The 25,564-nt window shown below is 45.4% G+C and overlaps 2 protein-coding genes across 6 annotated transcripts in view; one reads left to right on the forward strand and one right to left on the reverse strand.

The window, feature by feature from the left end:
* The window catches only part of LOC119169183 (pseudouridine-5'-phosphate glycosidase), a 2,087,124-nt gene that overhangs the window by 509,937 nt on the left and 1,551,623 nt on the right, over positions 1 to 25,564 (reverse strand). The gene's annotated exons all lie outside the window — the stretch shown is intronic.
* Positions 834 to 25,564, forward strand: part of LOC119169189 (uncharacterized) — a 115,465-nt gene continuing 90,734 nt past the window's right edge. Inside the window, exon 1 of the mRNA XM_037420302.2 lies at positions 834 to 1,240. Within this exon, the coding sequence (XP_037276199.1) occupies positions 967 to 1,240 (274 nt within the window). The 5' untranslated portion in view covers positions 834 to 966. The remainder of the gene's footprint in view (positions 1,241 to 25,564) is intronic.

Below are 25,564 nucleotides of genomic sequence, written 5' to 3' on the forward strand. Positions count from 1 at the left end.
CGTTCTTTTTCTCGGCTTCAGCATCGATCAATGAAACGTGCTCATTGTGACGCAGGCAAGCAAGAAGGAAATGACGCATGGATGGCAGCTGTCTACGAAATTCCTCGCTCGAGTACGTGTTCAAAGCTGAAACATCATCCAGGGAATATTCGAATGATGTAGACGTGGTTCATGGAACCTTTGCTAGTGAAGACACCTGTGCGCCGAAATAGTCGGCTAAGTCTCCAGAGTACACAGTTAGACTTATCTGCTCGCATAACCGGAATGACCTAACGGCATGCCTGAATGCAGGAACAGCGCAACCTAGAAGTAGTTACTTCGTAACTATGGAAGCGAAAAAAACAAGGACAGAAAAGAGCGCTGACTTCTGAAACGCGGTTGAAAGTCAGCGCTCTTTTCTGTGCTTAATTTATTCGCTTCCGTAGTTACGAAGTAACTACTTCTAGGTTGCGCTGTTCCTGCATTCAGTTATGTCCTACCAACTTGCCCAAGCTTCCACGCTTCATGACCTAACGGCATTTCGAATATAATCAACATGCCGTGTGTTCAGGTGGACGCGTGAAGCATGCCTCGCGCGTTTCCGGATAAACCTCAAGAGAGGCGCGATGGGCCGCGCCCCTCTCGCGCTGGCTAGACATCCCGCTGCTGGTGACAGCGGTGCGCGTTGAGAAATCCACCCGAACGACAACAACAAACTGCCTTTCACAAACTCGGTCACAGGACAACAGCCCGCAGCTAACAAACGCGCTGAGGCGCAGCATGTTTTCTCGTGTGCAGGAGAGTTCTTTCCCCCTTTCTCTGAAACCGGGCGGCACCTGGAGATCAGCAGCCGTGCGACGAGTTTTTTTCCCGCAACGGTCGCGCGGCGGAGGAGCGTACATATTTGCTGCTGCTGGTAACTGTAGTGTGTGGCCGTAGTTGTGGAAGTGGTAGGTGTTCTCTGGTTGTGGTGCGCCGCGAGACAGCATGTCGCTTCGCGACGCTAGGTCTCAGTACACGCTCGCAGGCTGTGCGGCCGCGCTGGTGGCCGTGGTGTTTGTGACGGTGGCATTCTGCACGCCCTATTGGCTCATCTCGGACGGCTTGAACCCGGGCATCCGCAAGTTCCGAAGGCTCGGCCTGTGGGAGGTGTGCTTCGACTACTTCTTCGAGCAGTACTACCGATACGACTACGAATTCCGAGGCTGCCGATGGATATTCGACCGCGAGTACCGGATTTTGAGGCCCCTGCTCGAACCACGTGAGTGTCATTAGCGCCAAGGGTCTAATAGTGGGGTAGTGACGTCGTGAAGCTTGAATATGCGACGCGCAGCCTGGTGGGAAGAAGCAAGTAAACGGTGGCTGGCCGCTGTCTGCCAATTACAGGCGGCTGTGCCAGGTCAGCCTGTATGTGCCATGATGACCTGTCGTCGAGGTCAGTTGAACGGCAGTTAATTCGAATAAGATTGTGTTGTACAAGTAGTGACGGCGCTCATAGTCACTTGACCATTGACAGTGGTTGCTTAGAATTAGTGTTTTGCAATATTTTATTAAGTATTCGTTTGTACGTACTCGGGCTGCAGTAACAACGGCATTGCCCAAGTCAACCAATTCCTCCTAAAAAGTGGCAAGAGAAAATCACCAATGAAGCGGGGCGTCCGCTTTCTATTGCGTCGTTATGGCGAATATTTTTAGCCATGTGTTACGATTAGCCTAGTGCATACACCTCCAAATGCTGATTTCTCAGTGCCGGAGGCGCAGTGCCGCTTCTCAAAAGACGGATTCCGCAACACTCCTGCATCGCTGCATGGGCACACTCCTCGATACTCCACGGGAATGTTGCCGGCTGCAGGAACTGCGCCGTATGCGTTTCTCAACGTTGAATTACAATTCAAGCACGATGTGACCTCATTGTCACGTTTTTATAATTACGGTTCTGTCAGCGCAGCGCGAATGGTAAACGGCATTTAATAGGGCTAATGCGTCGTCACGTGTCATACATGATAATTCTCGCAAGTGCCTAATTTAACGAATGTTTTAAGGAAGCTTAACATTAGAAGGTTATCTCAATCGCCAAACTGCAGACATATCGGGCTTGCTTACCTCGTAATGCCTGTACACGCTCGCAAAATTTCTATATACTGACAACGTAACAGAATACGATGCGCGTGCACCATTTCATAATCAAATGCTGAACCGAGCCCTAGCAAAGAAAGACGACCGTTACGCCAAATATATAGTAATATACACACACATACAAATGTTGGAAGTTGGCGCTCACACTATCGTCTGTTTTTTCCCCTTCTTGACTATATAGTATCATTCCTTCACGCTCAAATTGCGCTGCGCTACACCATATCATTTTATCATGCACCAACTCGCCAAGTCAGCAGTATTTGTCGATACACACTACTTATGCGCGAGGACTTTGGATATGTGCGGCATGAGTTCCGCATTATGCGAATATGCAAAAAGTCAGAAGCGAGCCATTGTTTCGCACACGCTGTTTTTTTTTTTTTTGCTGTGACGTTGCATTGACATTTAGATGTAAGGTAACTGTTTTCTTGGGTACTTTAATTTCATCATCATCATCATCAGCCTGACTACGTCTACTGCAGGACAAAGGCCTTTCCCATGTTCCGCCAGTTAACCCGGTTCTGTGCTTGCTACTGCCAATTTATACCCGCAAACATCTTAATCTCATCTGCCCACCTAACCTTCTTTCTCCTCCTAACCCGCTTGCCTTCTCTGGGAATCCAGTTAGTAACCCTTAATGACCAGCGGTTATCCTGTCTACACGCTACATGCCCGGCCCATGTCCATTTCTTTTTCTTGATTTCAGCTATGATATCCTTAACCCCTGTTTGTTCCCTAATCCACTCTGCTCTCTTCTTGTCTCTTAAGGTTACACCTACCATTTTTCTTTCCATTGCTCGCTGCGTCGTCCTCAATTTAAGCTGAACCCTCTTTGTAAGTCTTCAGGTTTCTGCTTCGTAGCTAAGTACCGGCAAGATACACCTGTTATATACTTTCCTCTTGAGGGATAGTGGCAATCTACCTGTCATAATTTGAGAGTGCTTGCCAATGTGCTCCACCCCATTTTTATTCTTCTAGTTACTTCAATCTCGTGGTTCGGCTCCGCGGTTATTACCTGCCCTAAGTAGACATAGTCTGCTACAACTTGAAGTGCAGTATTACCTATCTCGAAGCGCTGCTCTTTTCCGAGGTTCTTGTACATTACTTTCGTTTTCTGCAGATTAATATTAAGACCCACCTTTCTGCTCTCCTTGTCTAACTCCGTAATCATGAGTTGCAATTCGTCCCCTGAGTTACTCAGCAATGCAATGTCACCGGCAAAGCGCAGGTTACTAAGGTACTCTCCATTAACTCTTATCCCTAACTGTTCCCATTCTAGGCTTCTGAAAACCTCCTGTAAGCTCGCGGTAAATAGCATTGGGGAGATTATGTCCCCCCGCCTTACAACCTTATTGATTGGTATTCTGTTGCTTTATTTATGAAGCACTATGGTAGCAGTTGATCCCCTGTAGATTTCTTCCAGGATGTTTATATATACTTCATAGACACCCTGATTCGGCAGTGTCTGCATGACGGCTGATATTTCTACTGAATCAAACGCCTTCTCGTAATTTATGAAGGCTATGTATAGTGGTTAGTTATATTCTGAGCATTTCTCTATTGCCAGATTGATAGTATGAATGTGGTCGATTGTTGAGTAGCCTGTTCGAAATCCTGCTTGTTCCTTTGGTGGATTTAATTTTAATGTTTTCTTTACTCTGTTTGCAATTACCTTTGTAAATAGCTTGTATACTACAGAGAGCAAGCTGATCGGCCTGTTGTTCTTCAAGTTCTTGTCATCTCCTTTCTTATGTATTAAGATGATGTTAGCGTTCTTCCAAGACTCTGGTACTCTTCCCGTCAGGAGACACCTAGTAAACAGGGTGGCTAGTTTTTCTAACACAATCTCTCCTTCATCTTTCAGCAGATCTGATGTTACCTGATCCTCACCAGCAGCTTTGCCTCTTTGCATGCTCTCCAAAGCTTTTCTGACTTCTTCTATCATTACTGGTGGGGTATCATCGGGGTTACTGCTAGTTCTTATAGTATTAAGGTCGTGGTTGTCCCGGCTACTGTACAGATCTCTGTAAAACTCCTCCGCTATTTTAACTATCCTATCCATATTGGTAGTTATTTTTCCTTCTTTGTCCCTTAGTCCATACACCCGATTTTTGCCTATCCCAAGTTTCCTCTTCACTGCTTTGACGCTTTCTCCGTTTTTCAGAGCGTGTTCAATTCTTTCCATGTTATACCTTCTTACATAGCATACCTTACGCCTATTAATCAACTTTGAAAGCTCTGCCAGTTCTATGTTGTCTGTTGTACTTGAGACTTTCATAATTTGACGCTTCTTAATGAGATTCTTCGTTTCCTGGGAAAGCTTGCCAGTGTCCTGTCTAACTACCCTGCCTCCAACTTCCACTGCACACTCCGTAATGATACTCGTCAGATTATCATTCATTGTATCTACGCTCAGGTTTGTTTCCTCACTAAGAGCCGAGTACCTGTTCTGAAGCGAGACTCTGAATTCCTGTACTTTCCCTCTCAGTGCTAGCTCATTGATTGGCTTCTTGCGTATCAGTTTCTGTCGTTCCTTCATCAATTCTAGGTGAAATCGAGATCGTACCATTCTATGGTCACTGCTTCGTACCTTGCCAACCACTTTCACATCCTGCGCGATGCCTGGGTGTGCATTCATTATAAAGCCTATTTCGTTCTTATTTTCGCCATTAGGGCTCCTCCATGTACACTCACGGTTTCCTCGTTTTAGAAGGTATTCAAAATCAGTAAATTATTGCGTTCAGCGAATTCTACTAGTAGCTCTCCTCTGGCGTTTCTAGTACCGATGCCATAATCTCCTACTGCCTGGTCTCCAGCCTGCTTGTTCCCTACCTTTGCATTAAAGTCTCCCATCAGTATAGTATACTGTGTTTTTACCTTACTCATTGCCGATCCCACGTCATCATAGAAGCTTTCAACAGAAGCGTCATCATGGCTAGATGTAGGTGCGTAAGCCTGTACCATCTTCATCTTGTATTTTTTATTCAGTTTAATTACAATACCTACCACCCTTTCAATAATGCTTTCTATGTTGCCAGCTATGTTTCTGTGAATTAGGAACCCCACTCCCAGTTCTCTTCTGTCTGCCAAGCCCCGATAGCAAAGGACGTGCCCATTCTGTAGCACCGTATAGGCCTCATCTGTCCTCCTAACCTCACTGAGCCCTACTATATCCCATTTAATACCCTCTAGCTCCTCGAATAGTACAGCTAGACTTCCCTCACTAGATAAGGTTCTAGCGTTAAACGTTGCCAAGTTCAGGTTCCAATGGGGACCTGTCTGGATCCAGAGATTCTTAGCACTCTCTGCTGCGTTGCAGATCTGACCGCCGCCGTGGTCAGTTGCTTCGCAGCTGCTGAGGACTGAGGGCCGTGAGTTATTTGACGTATGCATGTGGGAGGTAGTGGCCAGATACTGCACCAGGGTGGCCAATCCTTCTCTGGTGAGGGAGTGCGTTCCCGGTGGTGGCTACCAGTGAGGCCGCACCCCAGGCCTCTTAATGCAGTTCCATCACCACGCGGATTTTTTTTTATCCGGTTGGGAACTGCGCGGCACCAGGATTGGAACCACGGACCTTTTGCATGCGAGGCGGATGCTCTAAACACTACGCCATCGCTGCATATGCCTTAATTTACAGTCATCTAAAATATCATAGTACCGTAGCTAACGAGCCCACCTTTTGATTACGTAGTGTTCCGTTGTGCGTGAGCACAATTATTGAACTTAGAGAGCCATTAACTCGACCAGCGCTCAGATGGCGGAGCAGGCGAAGAATCCGAAATGTGGCCGTCGCCGTCGAAGAAACTTCGAGCGTTCGTACCGTTGTCACAATGTGCGTGGAGGATTCGGTTTTCCCACGCTCGGAACAACGCGACAGAACACATCTTACGTTTACAAAAACAAGGAAAAAAAAAAGAAAACGCTCTAAGAACTTCGAGTGTCGAGACGCAACGGTTTACTGTGCCACATTCTTAACGAGTCTAAATGTTTAAGACTGCCTAGTAATAATTGCTTGTTTTGTAATGCGTGCATTCCGTAATAAGAGTTCGAGAGATGCACATCGTCATCAGCCTTCTTAAAGGGAAAGTTAACGTGAAGAACGATTTTTTTTTTCGTTTTTGTAAAAACAGTTTCGCAGTACAAAAGTACCCCCCCCCCCCACCTTTCCCAATAAAAAAAAAAGAGGGGGAGTGAATGCAGCTGGCGGCGCGGCCTTGAATTTCCTGTGCCGCCTCGCCGTGACGACATAGGTTTTGACGGGATCAGTAGCTAGGGTATGCGTAATCGTTTGTCGGTCAAAGTTAATTGCATTGTGTCGTAATGTGTCCAGCGTTTTTAGGGCGCAGGGCAAGCCCCGTACTTCCCGCGCACTTTTTACTGGATTGTCATAGATTATCATAGATTCATAGTCTCATATAACTGGAAAGGATCGCTTGTCACCCGGAAGCCATTTTCGGTAACGTGGCTGCACCCCTGGTCCTCGCTTCGGTTGCAATTTGCTCTCGATGGTTGTTATCCGCGCGTACTTTAAGGAATGCCAGGTATCGGCTTTCTCACATTCTCAGCTCACGCAGAGAGTGAGAGAGTGGCCGTATTTTGTCCTAAAGCTCGTTATTGAAGGTGTGTTTTGATGTCTCGACTATAGCTTGTGACAATTTAGTCGCTTGCTGCAATGCGAAATCGTCATCATGCTTGCGAAATGTGTCGTAGCCGTTGTAGCGTATTTAGGCTCCTAGGCTGGCTGTCTCGGTTAAACCGAAAATTGCAAAAAAAAAGAAAGTTGATTAATATGTGACGTTTAACGTCCCAAAACCACCATATGATTATGGGAGACGCCGTAGCGAGGGCTCCAGAAATTTCGACCACCTGGGGTTCTTTAACGTGCACTCGAATCTGAGCATACAGGCCTACAACATTTCCGCCTCCATCGGAAATGCAGCTGCCGCAGCCGGGATTCTATCTCGCGACCTGCGGGTCAACAGCCGAGTACCTTAGCCACTAGACCACCGCGACTAGACCACCGCGGCGGGGAAAGAAAAAAAAGTGAACTGCTTTTGTGGCTTCCTTATATGCCACACAAGACAGTAATAAATCTGGTTTATTGTCATCAACCAGCTTTTAAACTTCTATTCACAATCTATGGGTATGCACGCGATAATTTTCATTCAAGCAACAATCACACTTTGTCGCCGACATGTGGTTGCAGCCGTCGTGACGAAGCAAGTTTGTCGCTGTCCCTGGCAAATCGCGTACATTCGTTCAAGACGATTACGTCGCTGTGCAGCATGGCGTGCTACTTTGGCGAAAGTCTTTTGAAAGTTGGTCACGCCGTCGTCGCGCGCGTGGGTGCCGATGTGGCCGCGCTGTTGACTCTGGCAGAGTGGCGAATCCGCACTTTTATGCAGTTGTTGCATTTTACAGATGACGAAAGGTTTGAAAGGCCAACGAGCGTTGGTCATCGCGGTTGCCTGTTCAGCTCATTCAGCAAACCGCCGAAAGCGGTTCCTTTCTAAGCGCGTGACAGTTTCTCCGAAAATGCTTGGCGCTGCAGATACGCTGTTCTTTGTCGACACTGGGCTGTTGCGGCCCTCAGCGCGAGCCCACGAGAAAGACAGTGCCGACAGGGAGGGGTGGCGCTCACCCGTTTGGAAAACGATAGGAAAACTGTGGCCACGTGTGCCTGCAGCGAACCTTCCAGCATCAAGCAATAAAGACGTGCCTGACCGATGTACTGCTTGACACAGTAAAGCGATGTGTAAACCAGTTACGATTAAGTTCACGCTTTGTGTGCGGTCATTTCATCTGCACCCTAGTTTTTCGTCGAACAATCCGAGTCTACTGACCCATGCTGCTGTAACTCTACTCGAGAACCACGGTATGTATGCAAATTCGGATAATGTTTGTCGGGGTTTTACGTTTGAAAATGATTAGCGGAACCAACACGCATTTCGGTCCAGCTATTCGCGCAAATCTCAACTTGCCCAATTCACTACTGACTTGCACTTCAACCTACTCATCCTTTGCAGCCTATGTTATTAACCTCGATTATTCTAAGGCGCTTGACCGCGTTCCTCACCAGCGTCTCATGACTAAGCTTTTTGCTTTCCAATGATATTGTCATAGATTCACAGCTTTTTAACTGATAGTACAGCCTTATCTATCGCTCTTAACTTTATATCCGCAGTCCCACAGGGTTCCGTTCTTGGCCCGCTTTTGTTCCTAGTCTTCATCAATGACATTTCTGCTCGAATTTCAACACCCATCCGTTTGTTCGTGCATGATTGCGTTCTCTCCCGACGTACCTCTACTATTAACGATCGGGCATTGCTGCAGGATGATTCAACTGTAATCCAAAACTAGTGCTCGGCCTGGTTGGAGCAGTTATTAAACTTATCAAAATGTATCAAACCCAAGTTTATGCACGTGTCCCGTAAGCAATACCACTTCTTTTCTCATACACGATGAACAATACTATGATAACACTGGTGGAATCTCGGCGTAGAAATCACGCATAAGTTGGACCAAACACATCACGTTACTTTCTGCAAGCGTTTCTAGATGGTTTCATCAGACGGTTACTTTGCTTCGCCCACCGTAGGCTAATGGCGTTGGAAACTTTCACACGCACCAAACTTGAATATGCATCCCCTGTCTGGAATCCACATCATGAGTACGTAATCTTGGCGTTTGAGGCCATACAAAACCGAGCTGCTCGTTTTAAAACTTCAAAGTTTGATTCTACACTGAGCGTCCCTATAACATCGAGGCTTTGATTGGTCTAATCCCTCTGGCATCCCGTCTCAAAATGGGAAGTCTCTGCCTTTTCCATAAGCCCAATTAAAGTTTTCCTCAATTACGCGAGAGCCTAATCGTATCACCCATTAGATCACCACGTGCGTTTAATTGTCACAGTGTTCAACATATTCATTGGTTCAACTAATGCCTTCAACAAATCATTTCTATAGGTGACTGCCATGTCAGATTGGAATGTACTTTCTGACGATATTGTTAGTGAAAAAAGTTGTGTTATACTTAATAAAATATTCATTTTTACAGCACTGCTGTCAGCAGGCCGAATAGTTGCCCTGTTCTTCGCGCGTTCATCTGTACTAAAGTGCTTACTTGGGCTTGTTGGTACACGAGCAACGAAGCGCGCGCGTAACACAGGACAGTGACAGAGACGGTTTTCACTTGTGTTTTTGTTTTGTTTTTACAAGTAGGATTTACGTGAAACCTCCTTGTGTTCATGAGTTACCTATTGTTGCATCCCTCCCCTATCGCCCCATGAAGACCCTTAAGGGTAAATGATGACGATGACGATATGATTATGACAGATGCCGTCTCGGGGGAGGGGCGATAACTTTGACCACCTGGGATTTTAATGTGCACCTGAATCTAAGTGGGCGTTCGGCATTTCGCCTCCGTCGAAAATGAGGCCGTCGTGGCCGGGATTCGGCACCGCGACCTTGTGGTCAGTATACTTGAAGCGCTCGATCCTTTAACGACACACACAAGCACTGCATAATCCTGTGGCGGAGCATATTTCTATGCTGAAAAATCGATTCGTACATCACTGTTACATTTCGCACCCCGAACGCACCGTTACAAATGAATAGTAATAATAATAACAAGAACTACGTCTCGTAACCCTTCCTTCAACCATGACGGTGAGCAGCAAAGTTTTGAGGAGACGATCGGTGCCGTCAACGAAAGCAGACACTGCGGCCTGTGATGCAGTGTGGTACGTTTACGAGCGCTGTCTAGCACTCCAACATTCCGTGGCCGGGCGAGGCGCAGCCTCATCAAATACTGCGAGCGCAGCGACTAAGGATGCTTTAATGCGATAGCGTTTAGTGTACACTCGATCAAAACGCAGATTTCTTTCTTAATTAGATCGGACACTTGGAAAAATCAGTATTCCTTAGATGAACTCTGAATTGTACAATGATTCTTGTGTCAGACTGTTTATTAGGCTTCTGGTTTTGTTCTATTTTCGGTTGTTTTTGGGGGGAGTGAGGGGGATTTGTGACTGCATCCCGCTGCCGATGACTATCGCGAGAATGATTGGAGAAGCACCTCATTGGATCCATGCAAGTCTCCGACTTTTGATACGTGTATACGCTCGCAGCCATTAACTTGTGTCTCTGCTTCGAAGGTGCCCCACCGTGCCATCTCCGTCGGCGCACGTGATCGGGGTCTTCGACCGCGTCGCTCCGTCTCCCACCGGGGCGGCATCGGTGGTTGTTTGTTTGGCGCTCCCGTTGTGGCGGCGACCTCGTTTCCATAGCGTCAAACATAGGCGCGCTATTTGTGCCGGACGCGTGAGCCAGAGTGCCACTTCCCTGTATGGTTCCCTTGTCGCGCCTCTCCAGGGATCATCGGCGGCACGTCCGTAACAGAACCCAATTCGCTGTCGCTTACTATTTCCTGGCCCAGTCTCTTCTGGGTAAAAAAATAATGATAATGAAACAGCGCTTTACACACCGCGAGAAATGAACAAGTGACACACATGGCGCCATCTGATGTGTTAAGCGTGGTTTTACATTTTAAATGCGAAGCATTTCTTAGCTAACTTCGGTGACTTTGAGCGTATCTATCTATCTATCTATCTATCTATCTATCTATCTATCTATCTATCTATCTATCTATCTATCTATCTATCTATCTATCTATCTATCTATCTATCTATCTATCGCCCCGCCGCGGTGGTATAGTGGCTAAGGTACTCGGCTGCTGACCCGCAGGTCGCGGGTTCGAATCCCGGCTAAGGCGGCTGCATTTCCGATGGAGGCGGAAATGTTGTAGGCCCGTGTGCTCAGGTTTGGGTGCACGTTAAAGAACCCCAGGTGGTCGAAATTTCCGGAGCCCTCCACTACGGCGTCTATCATAATCATATGGTGGTATTGGGACGTAAAATCCCACATATCAATCAATCAATCTATCTATCTATCTATCGATCGATTGATCGATCCATAGATTTGATGATCCATCCATCCATCCATCCATCCATCTATCCATTCATCCGCCTGTGATTTGGAGCTCTCTAGACCGCGCCGTTATTTTCCTTTATACCAAAATTTGTATGGCATAAGTGACTGCATTGCAAACAGGCCATATAATAAAAATCATGACTAACTTGTGATTAATGGTATTGTCTTAACGTTATGGCTTTGGTGCTCCTGTGGCTGTTTCCTTAACTTCATATATCTAAAAAAATTGATGTGAGGCATTTCTGCGTCAATAACATAAATAAAGGTAGTAATATGAAAATCATACCGCATGTAATGTACAACATAATTTGCATGCTATGGTCGTGGTGCGGTAATGGCAGTTTCGCTAGCTTGATATATATATATATATATATATATATATATATATATATATTTCTTGAAAAGTCTTCCTGGACTCCGGTCGAGTTATATCAACAGAAGAAGCGAACGAACAAACGAAAAACGATGCTTTATTGCCAACGTTACGGCCGGGGACCGGCGTATGCCCTGACGAAGGCCGGTCCCCGGCCGTAACGTTGGCAATAAAGCATCGTTTTTCGTTTGCTCGTTCGCTTCTTCTGTTGATATATATATATATATATATATATATATATATATATATATATATATATATATATATATATATATATATATATATATATATATATATATATATATATACCATTACCATATATGTGTTGTGGCGCGCCGTTACTGCATGAACATGAACGGCAGGTCCTAACATGTAAATCATGACATGCATGTTATCTTTAGCATGACTTGCTCCTTGCTAGCTGACTTCGCATTACGTCGATTCTCACAGTGCATGAAATTAGGCTTTTTTTTTTCAACCTTGAATCTCACCAATTCGCCTATATGTCTCTTCTTGATGCAAGGTATTGGTATACAGACTAGTTGGTATACAAGATTACACTTGCGCACAGCGCGAAAATAGACGAGTCGTTCACCGCTGTGGGGTAGCGGTGTTCGGCTGCCGACCCGAATGTCGCGGGTTCGATGCCGGCCGTGGCGGCCGCATTTTGAGGCGGCGATGTCGTAGAGGTTCGTGCGCTCTGCCATGTCTGTGCCGGTTATACAACACCGGATACTATCGTGATTTCAGCACTTATGATCCCTATTATTATTATTATTATTATTATTATTATTATTATTATTATTATTATTATTATTATTATTATTATTATTATTATTAAGAGATCACTGGAAAAAGACGAGCGCTGACTTCCGTTTCTTGTGTAAGTTGGTGGACTATAATACCGTGCAATGTGTTGTTGGTTATTGTACGAAGTGTGCCATCTTGTGTACTTGGTTATTTGTGCTTGTTTTTCGATATATTCTGCACTCGCGCTTGTCGGTACCTGCTTCGCTTCGCCTTTTCTTGCGCTGTACGCAAGCTCCTCTTGATGACTGAAGAGAAGTAAATCATCGTGCGCAGCTATTGCGACGACGACTGTGTTCTTCGAAAGTATTAGTCGCCACTATGCCTCATTCCACGTCGGGATGAATGCCGTCGCGCCGAGAAACCATTCACCGTTCATGCGAGACATAACGTGCCGCAAAGAACAAGCAAAAAAAAAAACCTTTAAAGTAGTGCTCTCAACATGCCAAAAAGAAAACACTGATGAACAGCGTTTCCACAGACTTGTTTCCTCTGTTTAACATCGCGTTCTAATATTTATGCATAGTTATATGTATGTAAACGACCAGTACTTTTATTGCAGTAGTTTCTCAATCTGTGAGAAACAATGCAAAACTACGTTTAGATCGTCACTTGTCCCAATTTCTTTCGTAACATTTTCTCTCGCGTGTTTGGCTGTGAGAGCTTCTTTTGCTCTAAGAGTGCGTAAACTTGTATGCGGGCTCCATTAGCTGCATATTAAATCTAACCTCACGAAGAACAACAACCGTGGGCGCATTTTGTCGCCCGGCTCTTGCTTTGTGACTCCGATGGCAGAGCTAAGGAACCCGTCGGTGAACTGCGTGATGATATCGGTTGCTTTCATTTAGTTGGCACCTGTATCAGTCGCTGTCGTGAGGGAAAAACCATTAAAGTCGCTGAGTGAGCGATGTCGTATGGAAAGGCTGCTGTAGGAGTGGCAGCCAGAAACACCGCGGAAAAGCTGATGAACAGATCCGGTTATGAATTTGCGAACAACGGCTCATGCTCCGGTCCCGTATACGCTCAGGTTTGCTCAGAGACGTGTTTTTTTTTTTCTTGACGGGGGGGGGGGGGGGGTCGGGGGTATTTCGACGACTCAGTTCCTTCAGAATGTCGTACCATGGGCCATGTTACCTCAGGCACTGTTCCTCGAAAGACGCTCTCCCTTGTTCGGCACTCTTCGAAGATGCACCCATCGTCGCATCACCGAACACGTGACCAAGTTTTGCTCGTCTGCTCTGCGCTCGTGCAGACTTCAAGGGAGCCTGCTATCGCTTCCGTGGCCTTCGGGTCACGAAAGGAATGAATGCTATTGCCAACATGCCGTCTTGCTCCAATAAGTTGCTATTCGGTACACAGCTTTCGGGAACTGTGGAACATTATATGCAGCAAACTTCAGATGTACATTAAGCATCACATTGAGAAAATGGCAGCATGCAGGAAAGAGGAGTGCATGCAGCCAGCCTTGGTAAGCGAAACGCCTCCCTCGAGCGAGCGTTGTGGGAACTGCGTCTGGCTTTTCCCACAGCGATCACGGAACCAAACAGATTCGCCGAAACTTTGGGGTTTAGCTATGGTAGCTTAGTATCTGGTACTTTTTTTGTGTGTGTGTGTAAGCGCGCTCCTTCGGCGTATATAGGTCGGCAGGCTCATTAAGGAGATTCAGAGACGGAACAGACGGACGACGGGGTTGCTAGAACGTACCGCGTGCTCTGACGTGTTGGTCACGTGTTGGGCCGACATGTTGGGCTTCAATCGCGCTGCGCAGTGCACGCTTCTTGTATTCTTCCTTCCTCAAAGATCTGGGAAAATTGCGTCTCGCAATGCCAAGTTTTTCTTTTCCGCGTGAAGCCTCGGCGCTTTCACTGGGACCGCGTCGCCGTCGTTCCTTGCCTCCGATATGAGACGTGCACCGTGCACCGTTGCTACGCGTGAGCAAGCAGAACGGCGCCCCGTAAACGCCTGCAGACGCCGCACCCGGTGCTTAATGGTGCACGCGATTCTGAACGGCCTCCGTTTCCTTGTCGCTGCCCATTGTCACGTCTGCGTGCGAGCGCTGTTAAGGCAGCACGCAAGAAAGGCAAATGGTTACCAGATTCGTGCGCTCACGATTGCGCTGACCCCTGACCAGACCCTGTCGCACGAACGCGTTGCACGCCGACGAAAGCGTGTACACGGCATCGCGCCGTCAATGCGTGGCCTCGCGCCGACGTGGTGCGAGCGGCAGTGAAGTGATCCTAGGCTTAAATGCCTCGTGAAAATCGAGAAGTTACTTATTCAACGTGAATGGCATATTGTATATATATATATATATATATATATATATATATATATATATATATATATATATATATATATATATATATATATATATATATATATAGTAGGCAAGAAAGGGACGACGAAACTTTCGTGGAAGCGTCTTTACTAAACGTTTTCAGCTGGTGGACCAGCCTTTGTCAGAGTAATGTGAAAACAGTTCATACATGGCTTTAAAAGCTCCTTTCAATAACAGGTCAGCGCCATCTGCTCAGGTCAGCATTACAATGCGCATCATAAAATTTCAAGTGCTTCAGAAAAAAAGAAAAAAAAGACAAAAAATACGAAAACCAGAAGGGTACATACATACTAAAGACACAGTAAAGATTCCCTTACATGTACTGTGACGTGATACCATGCTTATACGTAGTTAAGAGATGTAGATGTGTAATGACATTGCTTTGCAGCATAAGAACAATCTTAGTGATATGTGAACGTATAATGGAAGCCACTGTAAAATGATTGAAGATAAATAAAAAATAAAAATAAAAAGGAGCAGACATAGAAGGCGTGATTTAGGTGGTACAATCTGAAACCAGTGCATCATCGCTCTTAATCTAGTGAAAGACAGGTCAGTTTTCCTTTGTTTTCGTTGATTCCAGCTGAAACAGTGTTGAATTTATGAATGGGATATCATTCGCGCAGTTCACGATCATGGCTGGTGCGGAATCCCGATTCTAGTATCGTGACTTTGAGGTTACTAAATGAGTAGCCGGGCATGTTCACATGCTTTGATAATGGAAGGTTTGGTTGCGTTTTAGCATGCGATCTGTGATTGTTGAAACGTATTCTTAATGGGGTTTCAGTATGGCCTATGTATTGCATATGGCAGGTGCCACACTCAAGTAAATACACTACATTGGATGAATCACAATTAAAGCTTCCCCTAATTGTGAAAATGAATTGGTTAGATGTGCTGGTAACTGTTAATGACGGTTCTATATGAGGACAAACTTTACAACGGGGTTTGTTGCAGCGGCTACAACCAGTACGGTTAGTAGTAGCAATTTTAGATGACGTCAGGATGTCACCTATGTTTTTTGAGCGCCTATACACTACTCGAGGGGGCTCAGGAAAGACCGCTTTTAGTCTGTCGCTTTGGGTGAGGATGTTGCAATGGTTACGCAGTATACCTTGAACTTTGGGGATGGACGCTGAGTGTGTTAGTACTAAATTGGCTGACTGAAGCCCGTTGCTTTTTATGCTACCTTTTAAACAGTCCATTCGATCGCGTCCTCTGGCTCGGTGTATCGCGTCGTCAATAATTTTTTCTGGATATTTTCGCTTAAGAAGCTTCTTTTTCAGATCATGGCAGCAAGAATTGAAATCTTGATCTTCAGAGCATATGCGCCTAAAGCGCTGTGCCTGGCTATATGGAATTTCAGTCTTCCAATGGCGCACGTGGCTACTTTCAAAATGAAGAAACTGGTGATTATCGGTTGGCTTTTTAAAAAGCTTCGTAATTAGGCGTCCATGGGAAATGGTAATCCTGACGTCGAGAAAGGCTACAGACAAGGGTGAGTAAGTATGGGAGAATGTTATAGCGGGATGTACCTGGTTGAATTTCGCTATAAAGTTTAGAAGTTCTGTTTTACCATGTGTCCAAATAAAAAATATGACATCGATGTAGCGTTTGAAATGCTCAGGCTTTAGTGGCACACTCTTTAGAAACGAGTCTTCGAGCACTCCCATGAAGATGTTTGCGTATGTAGGGCCTATCTTTGTACCCATCGATGTCCCACTGATCTGTACGTAATGAGAGCCATTGAATTCGAAGTTATTCAACTCGAGAATGAGCTTCAGCAGTGTTTCGAGAGTTGACGTGTCAATTACCTTGTCAGATTTGGAGTGGTCATATGAATGTAAAACAGCCTGTATACCGTCCTTGTGGGGTATGTTAGTGTAGAGGGAGGTGACGTCCATCGTCACCAGAAGCGAACCATCAGGCACTGTTAGGTGTGATAGTCCATTGAGAAAATCGTTGGTATCCTTAACGAAGGAAGCGAACGTGGGCGGAAGAAATTTTATCAAACTCTCAGTGTAACGAAATACGTTTTCTGTTACTGTTCGAATGCCCGAAACAATGGGACGGCCTGGATTTCCTGACTTGTGTATCTTTGGGAGCAGGTAAAATCTTCCGGCAACAGGGCTAAGCGGAATGAGGCTGCGTGCTGTCTTATCGTCAACCCTTTTCTTTTTTACTAATGCCGTAATGGTGTCTTTTATGATGACAAGAAAGTCAGTGGTAGGATCAGCGAAAAGTTTTTTGTAAAAAGCAGTGTCAGATAACTGTCGTACGGCTTCTTTTATGTAACTTTCTTTGCCCATTATCACAATCGAGCGGCCCTTGTCTGCTGGTTTTATGATAATATCATCACGTGCATTTAAACTTTTAAGAGCGTCAAATTCACTGGCAGAAAGGTTTTTTTGGAACTGGCTACGCGTTTTGTAAGCGTTGAGCACGTCACGCGAGACAGCTTTGATGTAAAGGTCTAGGCATTTATCCCTTTGCGAGGCGGGCGTCCATTGTGTCGTGGACGGTACAGCCGGGCGAGCTCCCTTGTTGCTAGCATGGTCGTGAAAATACTCTTTTAGCCTTGATTACGAGCGAAATTATCTATATCCCTTATCAACTGAAATTCATCAAACCCGCCAGAAGTTGGACAGAAATTCAGGCCTTTTGAAAGAACCCTTTCCTCTGCAGGGAGGATTGTAACGTCAGAAAGGTTGACTATATTGGCGTCCTGTTGGCTTATCTCCGGCAATGTTTCAAGTGTTCTGATTAAAGCAATTGGTGAACTCCTGATTTTTTTCATGTAGGGTGCTGCTGGAACATCGTCCCGCAATAGTTTCCGAGCTTTTATTTTGCCTAAGGCGTTTAGCTTTCTTTCCTCATGTACACTCAGCAAATGTGCTTCGTGAGGGACAAGCTGCCTAGATAGGGTAGTTTCTTCTTTCAGAAGCTTACCAATTGACGTTTCATAGTGATTTATGATAATGCGAATAAGCTCAAGTGAAGCATTGGTCAGCACATCCCGCCACCTAAGCTTATTTGCATTTGACAGTTCAGAGGTAGCAGGGTTCACATAGGCCCTACACACATAGGCCCTACATACGCAAACATCTTCATGGAAGTGCTCGAAGACTCGTTTCTTAAGAGTGTGCCACTAAAGCCTGAGCATTTCAAACGCTACATCGATGACATATTTTTTATTTGGACACATAGTGAAACAGAACTTCTAAACTTTATAGCGAAATTCAACCAGGTATTTCCCGCTATAACATTCTCCCATACTTACTCACCCTTGTCTGTAGCCTTTCTCGACGTCTGGATTACCATTTCCCATGGACGCCTAATTACGAAGCTTTTCAAAAAGCCAACCGATAATCACCAGTTTCTTCATTTTGAAAGTAGCCACGTGCGCCATTGGAAGACTGGAATTCCATATAGCCAGGCACAGCGCTTTAGGCGCATATGCTCTGAAGGTCAAGATTTCAAAAGAAAAGGGTTGACGATAAGACAGCACGCAGCCTCATTCCGCTTAGCCCTGTTGCCGGAAGATTTTACCTGCTCCCAAAGATACACAAGTCAGGAAATCCAGGCCGTCCCATTGTTTCGGGCATTCGAACAGTAACAGAAAACGTATTTCGTTACACTGAGAGTTTTTTAAAATTTCTTCCGCCCACGTTCGCTTCCTTCGTTAAGGATACCAACGATTTTCTCAATGGACTATCACACCTAACAGTGCCTGATGGTTCGCTTCTGGTGACGATGGACGTCACCTCCCTCTACACTAACATACCCCACAAGGACGGTATACAGGCTGTTTTACATTCATATGACCACTCCAAATCTGACAAGGTAATTGACACGTCAACTCTCGAAACACTGCTGAAGCTCATTCTCGAGTTGAATAACTTCGAATTCAATGGCTCTCATTACGTACAGATCAGTGGGACATCGATGGGTACAAAGATAGGCCCTACATACGCAAACATCTTCATGGGAGTGCTCGAAGACTCGTTTCTAAAGAGTGTGCCACTAAAGCCTGAGCATTTCAAACGCTACATCGATGTCATATTTTTTACTTGGACACATGGTGAAACAGAACTTCTAAACTTTATAGCGAAATTCAACCAGGTACATCCCGCTATAACATTCTCCCATACTTACTCACCCTTGTCTGTAGCCTTTCTCGACGTCAGGATTACCATTTCCCATGGACGCCTAATTACGAAGCTTTTTAAAAAGCCAACCGATAATCACCAGTTTCTTCATTTTGAAAGTAGCCACGTGCGCCATTGGAAGACTGAAATTCCATATAGCCAGGCACAGCGCTTTAGGCGCATATGCTCTGAAGATCAAGATTTCAATTCTTGCTGCCATGATCTGAAAAAGTAGCTTCTTAAGCGAAAATATCCAGAAAAAATTATTGACGACGCGAGCCAGAGGACGCGATCGAATGGACTGTTTAAAAGGTAGCATAAAAAGCAACGGGCTTCAGTCAGCCAATTTAGTACTAACACACTCAGCGTCCATCCCCAAAGTTCAAGGTATACTGCGTAACCATTGCAACATCCTCACCCAAAGCTACAGACTAAAAGCGGTCTTTCCTGAGCCCCCTCGAGTAGTGTATAGGCGCTCAAAAAACATAGGTGACATCCTGACGTCATCTAAAATTGCTACTACTAACCGTACTGGTTGTAGCCGCTGCAACAAACCCCGTTGTAAAGTTTGTCCTCATATAGAACCGTCATTAACAGTTACCAGCACATCTAACCAATTCATTTTCACAATTAGGGGAAGCTTTAATTGTGATTCATCCAATGTAGTGCATTTACTTGAGTGTGGCACCTGCCATATGCAATACATAGGCCATACTGAAACCCCATTAAGAATACGTTTCAACAATCACAGATCGCATGCTAAAACGCAACCAAACCTTCCATTATCAAAGCATGTGAACATGCCCGGCCACTCATTTAGTAACCTCAAAGTCACGATACTAGAATCGGGATTCCGCACCAGCCATGATCGTGAACTGCGCGAATCATATCTCATTCATAAATTTAACACTGTTTCAGCTGGAATCAACGAAAACAAAGGAAAACTGACCTGTCTTTCACTAGATTAAGAGCGATGATGCACTGGTTTCAGATTGTACCACCTAAATCACGCCTTCTATGTCTGCCCCTTTTTATTTTTATTTTTTATTTATCTTCAATCATTTCACAGTGGCTTCCATTATACGTTCACATATCACTAAGATTGTTCTTATGCTGCCAAGCAATGTCATTACACATCTACATCTCTTAACTACGTATAAGCATGGTATCACGTCACAGTACATGTAAGGGAATCTTTACTGTGTCTTTAGTATGTATGTACCCTTCTGGTTTTCGTATTTTTTGTCTTTTTTTTCTTTTTTTCTGAAGCACTTGAAATTTTATGATGCGCATTGTAATGCTAACCTGAGCAGATGGCGCTGACCTGTTATTGAAAGGAGCTTTTAAAGCCATGTATGAACTGTTGTCACATTACTCTGACGAAGGCTGGTCCACCAGCTGAAAACGTTTAGTAAAGACGCTTCCACGAAAGTTTCGTCGTGCCTTTCTTGCCTACTATATATATATATATATATATATATATATATATATATATATATATATATATATATATATATATATATATATATATATATATATATATATATATATATATAGCCTAACATCTACTACAATGTGAACAGTGATCGAGAGGCACCATTGCAACGAATTCTAATACTCGCCGCAGACGGCTGAGTAGACAGCCGAGTGGACAGTGACCATCTGAACGCCCATGACGATTCTCACGTAGTTGGCAAATTAGACAGCTTCGAGAAGACGGCATCGGAGACGAGAACGATGCTGGCTGCTTTGCTCACCAAACAAGATGGGGACTCTGCGAAATACTCGGAAACCTCAGATCAGATATTAAGTGCTGTTGCCTTTTCGAATGTTAATTCGCGCATGTTCCCCTTGTTTTACGTATTCAAGCAGTCGTGTGATGAGTAAATCAGTTGGAAGTGAGTCCTGCAGGTGTGTGCCTGGGTGTGTAGATGTGCGAACGTGTCGTGTGTTTGTGCTCTAATTAAGTTTTTTAAGAACTCGCTAGTATAAACGTCTGCACCTAACAAGATGCTTCTAACAAGATGCAGCAAGCTCTTGACGCGAGCAGTATTCAGGGTTTCTGAAATTTGAACGTGAAAGAAGTTATGGAAGAACAAACATAACTGTTGTCCTTGTTAAACACAATAATGAAAATTAGCGGACAATGATTTCTATTAAAGTATATGGGACGTTATTAGAAGTAATTTTTATAAATGTGAAGGGAGAAAAGTGGGTGAGCAAAAGACAACGAGCCGCTGGAAGTTACCGAAACTGCGACCTTCGAATAACGCGTCCAATGTTCTACCACACTCGCCGTAATGGCTACGGGCCGCGCTGACTGACACTTTCTCGTTAAAATGCACATACACACCCAATCAAGTGGATGGAGGGATGACCACCTGCCGTAGCTGAATTGGTAAAGCGCCGAACTTTTTATTCGAAGATCGCAGGTTCGGCCCCTGCCAGCGGCTATATAGTTACCTTTTCGTCCACTTTTCTTTCTTCACATTTACATTACAATTACTTCTAATAACAACTCCCACTGTTTCCTTGTTTGGCGATAGATGATAACCACAAATAAATTGCCAACAATCTGAAGGCCAATATTACAGGCATGCCTTCTAAAAAAAAAGGAAAAATCGGCAGCTCTCACGTACCTGTGAATCGACGTTATGCGAAGCACGCGGAGAGAAGGTGACCATGTTGCAATTTTTTTTGAGTGACACGTCATGAAATGACTCTAAATATATGTACAATTGTTGCACGCACAGACCTATGTTGAAGAGTTGCAGATGTTTATATAACTAGTTATTTGCACTAGCGCAACAATGCCAACTGGAACATGTGTATTAGCAGCACCAGAAGCTTATATGAAGCGCTGATGCTCGTGAGAATGCTGGCCCTAGACACTGCTACATAAATCAACTTCAGCGCATGGCAACTAAGCACAATTGACGTTAACCCGACGCGACGGCGGTATCAAAAGAGTACATATGCAATGTTTATAAAATTGGGTAGGCAGCACTGCAACCACTATTGACGTTTAACAAAGATCCGTGCCTATTTGAAAAGTACCGAGACCTTGCGTAGCTCTGAGGTAAAATGCTTAATTGCCACGCAGAGTGCTTAGGTTCAGTTTGTGACATTCATTTTTTGCATTCGTCGGGTCGACGCTACCGATGTCGGGTACTTCTTAACGCTCGAGTGTTAAAATTTCCCATGTGTGCTCTCGTCGTTCCTGGGTAGGTACGAAGTGTCAATCACCTGTGGCACATACCCGCATAGCAGCGACACATACCCTCCCGTGGGTATGTGCTAGTGTCTGGAGTGAAGGGTTTAACGACGTAAGCGACGAGATGTTGAAATTATTCATGTCTTGACCAGCGCGTCATATTCGTCAAACCACCTTACCCTCCCTGCTAATGTTGGTTCATGTTAAGTTAAGGGATGACCACGAGAGCCCCCAAACGTTAGCGGACGGACGGACGGACGGACGGACGGACGGACGGACGGACGGACGGACGGACGGACGGACGGACAGACAGACAGACAGACAGACAGACAGACGGACAGACAGACAGACAGACAGACAGACAGATAGATAGATAGATAGATAGATAGATAGATAGATAGATAGATAGATAGATAGATAGATAGATAGATAGATAGATAGATAGATAGATAGATAGATAGATACGCTCAAGGTCGTTGAAGTTTGCTAAGAAATGCTTCGCATTTGAAAAACGCTCACCACATTCATAATGTTAGCACAAGGCAAAGCCAGAGCCAAATCCCTGGTACACAAAGCTAAAAATCAGGCTAAAAAATCATGGTTTGTTGACCTGGCTTTCATATCCGATAAACGAGCCTTCACAACAGTACTTATGAATGGTAAAGGTGAACTAGTCAACTCTGGTTCCATCTACACTACAGTATTAAAAATTGCCGAACAAGAAGCCATCGCTTGGCACTTTCAGACCCAAATATATGTAGAATCAAAAGTCACGAAGATACTGCGGAATCAGGGCGTCAACAAAGCATGTATAAACACCTTGGAAGAGAGGATCAACTGCACCATAGTGAGTGAGTGAGTGAGTGAGTGAGTGAGTGAGTGAGTGAGTGAGTGAGTGAGTGAACAAACTTTATTTAGCCAGCGGATTGAGGCGTGGACCTAAGCCGCGCCAGGGGCGGTGGAGCGACCCTGTCTCTCAGCCGCCTCCCGTGCTTGCTGGATGGCCCATATTTATCTGCCCGATCTGAGCTGATCAGCGCGGCTCTCCACCGCGCCCCAAGCGGTTCTGGGGAGACTGCATTGGCGTCCTGTACCTATTCTCATAACTATGCTCTAGGGTGGTGTGTCTCATGCCACATAGCATACAGGAGTCATCTAGGTATAGTTCGGGGCAGATGTGGTTTAGGTGCTTCGGGTTGGGAAATGTTCTAGTTTGAAGTCGCCTCCAGTCAACCTCCTGAGATCTGTCTAATGGGGAGCTAGGTGGTGGAAATCTGCGCCTCGACTTTTGGTAGAATTGGATAATGCCGCAAAACGTAAACATTCTGTCCCTCTCCCACCACTCCTCTCCTCCCGGTACCTCATGTGAAGCTCCATCGCGAGGGCGGTGAGACCTCGCGCTACGCGGTGAGCTTCTCCGCTGAGAATGGGAATGGGGGACGCACACGGGGTGTGGGCTGGGAACCATGTAATATACCTTTCTTCGAATTCCTCGGATGATATGAGATTTGCCTTGCGGAGGAGTATGTTAGTTGCCTCGGGACCTATTCTTCCTCGTGCATAGTTACGGATTGCCGACTGCGAGTCACTGATGACATATCTACGCTTAGGGGAAATTATGGCCTGGGCTATAGCCACCTCTTCCGCAATTTCTGAATTATCAGAGTGGATGGAGCACGCGCTTACGCATTTGCGGTCGGTGTTTATTACTGCCGCAACGTATGATTTGTGACTTGGGTACTCCGCTGCGTCTACGAACAACGCTCCTTGTATCTGCCGTAGGCCTTGAGTAGAGTTCTAGCGCGGTTATTTCATCTGCCCTGATTAAGTTTGGGGTGCATGTTTTTGGGCAGATTGGGACCTGGATCTTTTCCCTGTCCATCTTTGGAACCGAAACTTTACTTCCTTGTTGGCTTTGGTAATTTATCCCTAACTTGTCTAGGATACTCCGTCCTGTGCGCGTGCTGGCTAGTCTCCAACTGGGAAATCTGTTGCGCTTCTATTAGCTCCTCTCAAGTGTTATGTAACCCAGTTGAAACAGTTTTGCGGGGCTGGTGCTATCTGGAAGGTCTAAATCTTGTTTGTACGCCTTTCGTATAAGTGCGTTGATCTTGAGTTTTTCGGCTGTATACCAGTTTAGATATGCCGCTACGTATACAATATGACTTATGGCAAATGAATAAGTAAGCCTGATGACATTAGCCTCTTGCATGCCCTGGTGTTTGTTTGTGACTCTCTTGATTAGCCGTATTGCATTGGTGAATTTGGTTACCAACCTCTGGGTGGTTTCGTCGTTTGTACCCTTAGACTCGATGATGAGTCCAAGGACTCTGACTTGTTGCACTATAAGAATGGTCCTGCCGTTTTTGGTGTGAATTTGGATCTCTTCGTTAGCACGGTCCTGGTTGTATCCATTGGGTGGTCTGCCTCTAAGCGTGGGGCGATAGAGGAGGAGTTCGAATTTATATGGCGAGCACTCGAGGCCAGTACCTTTAAGATACTCCTCAATAGTGGTGACGGCCTCCTGTAGTCTCTGCTCTCTCCTTCACTACCTTCACACGCCCAGATGGTGATATCATCTGCATATATTGAATGATGTATTCCGTATATTGAGTCAGGCCGCACCGGGAGTCCTATCATTATGAGAATAAACAGCATTGGCGATATGACCAAACCCTGCGGGGTACCAGCACTGCCCATAAGCCTTTCCTCAGATCTCAGTTCTCCCATTACGGTGGATGCCGTTCTGTCTGTTAGGAAGTCCTTGACATAGTTATACGCTCTCGATCCTAAGCTTAATTTGCAAATCTGGTGTAATATTGCCGTATGTGATGCTTTGTCGAACGCTTTTGTAAAGTCTAATCCTATGATCGCTCGGGTAGATCTTGTTTTGTTGTCTAAGAATCTGCTGCTTAATTTGCAGCATGGCGTCTTGCCTGGAGAGCCGTGTGCGGAACCCTAGCATAGAATCTGGGTCGATTTTGTTCTCCTTTAAGATAGGTGTTGACTCTGTCTAGAAAAGCGCGTTTCATCAGCTTCCCAGCACAGGACGTTAGTGATATGCGGCGTAAGTTCGATAGGTCGGGGGGTTCCCGGGCTTGGTGTTGAGGATTACTTTAGCTTTTTTTTTTTCACTGTTTCGGAATAGTGCCCTCGGTCCAGCACTCGTTAATATATTGCGTGATGTTTTCTATGGCTTGGTCGTCACGGTTTTGTAGTGTTCTGTTGCTGGTAATCCCGTCTGGTCCCGGTGCAGATTTGGTGTGTAGCTTCTGTAGCGCAGCCTTGATTTCAGCCACGGTAAGCTCCTCATCTAAGAGCTCGTTCGGGCCTCCGGTATATAGTCCGTGCTTTATGACGGGCACGGCGGAAATGTGCGTGTTGATAGCCTCAGCGAAAAGTCCTCCTCACTGCCGTTATACCGGTGCACCAGTTTACGCAAGGTTTACTTGTGTGCTGATTTGGTGTTATCTCGGCCTAGCAGGTGTTTGAGCATGCGCAATGTCTTGGAACCATTCATTGGGCCGTCGAGACTATGACAAACTTGGTCCCATTGCTGTTTGCTTAGCTGCTTATACA

Source organism: Rhipicephalus microplus, chromosome 2 (genome assembly GCF_043290135.1).
Source record: "Rhipicephalus microplus isolate Deutch F79 chromosome 2, USDA_Rmic, whole genome shotgun sequence".
NCBI lineage: Eukaryota > Metazoa > Arthropoda > Arachnida > Ixodida > Ixodidae > Rhipicephalus > Rhipicephalus microplus.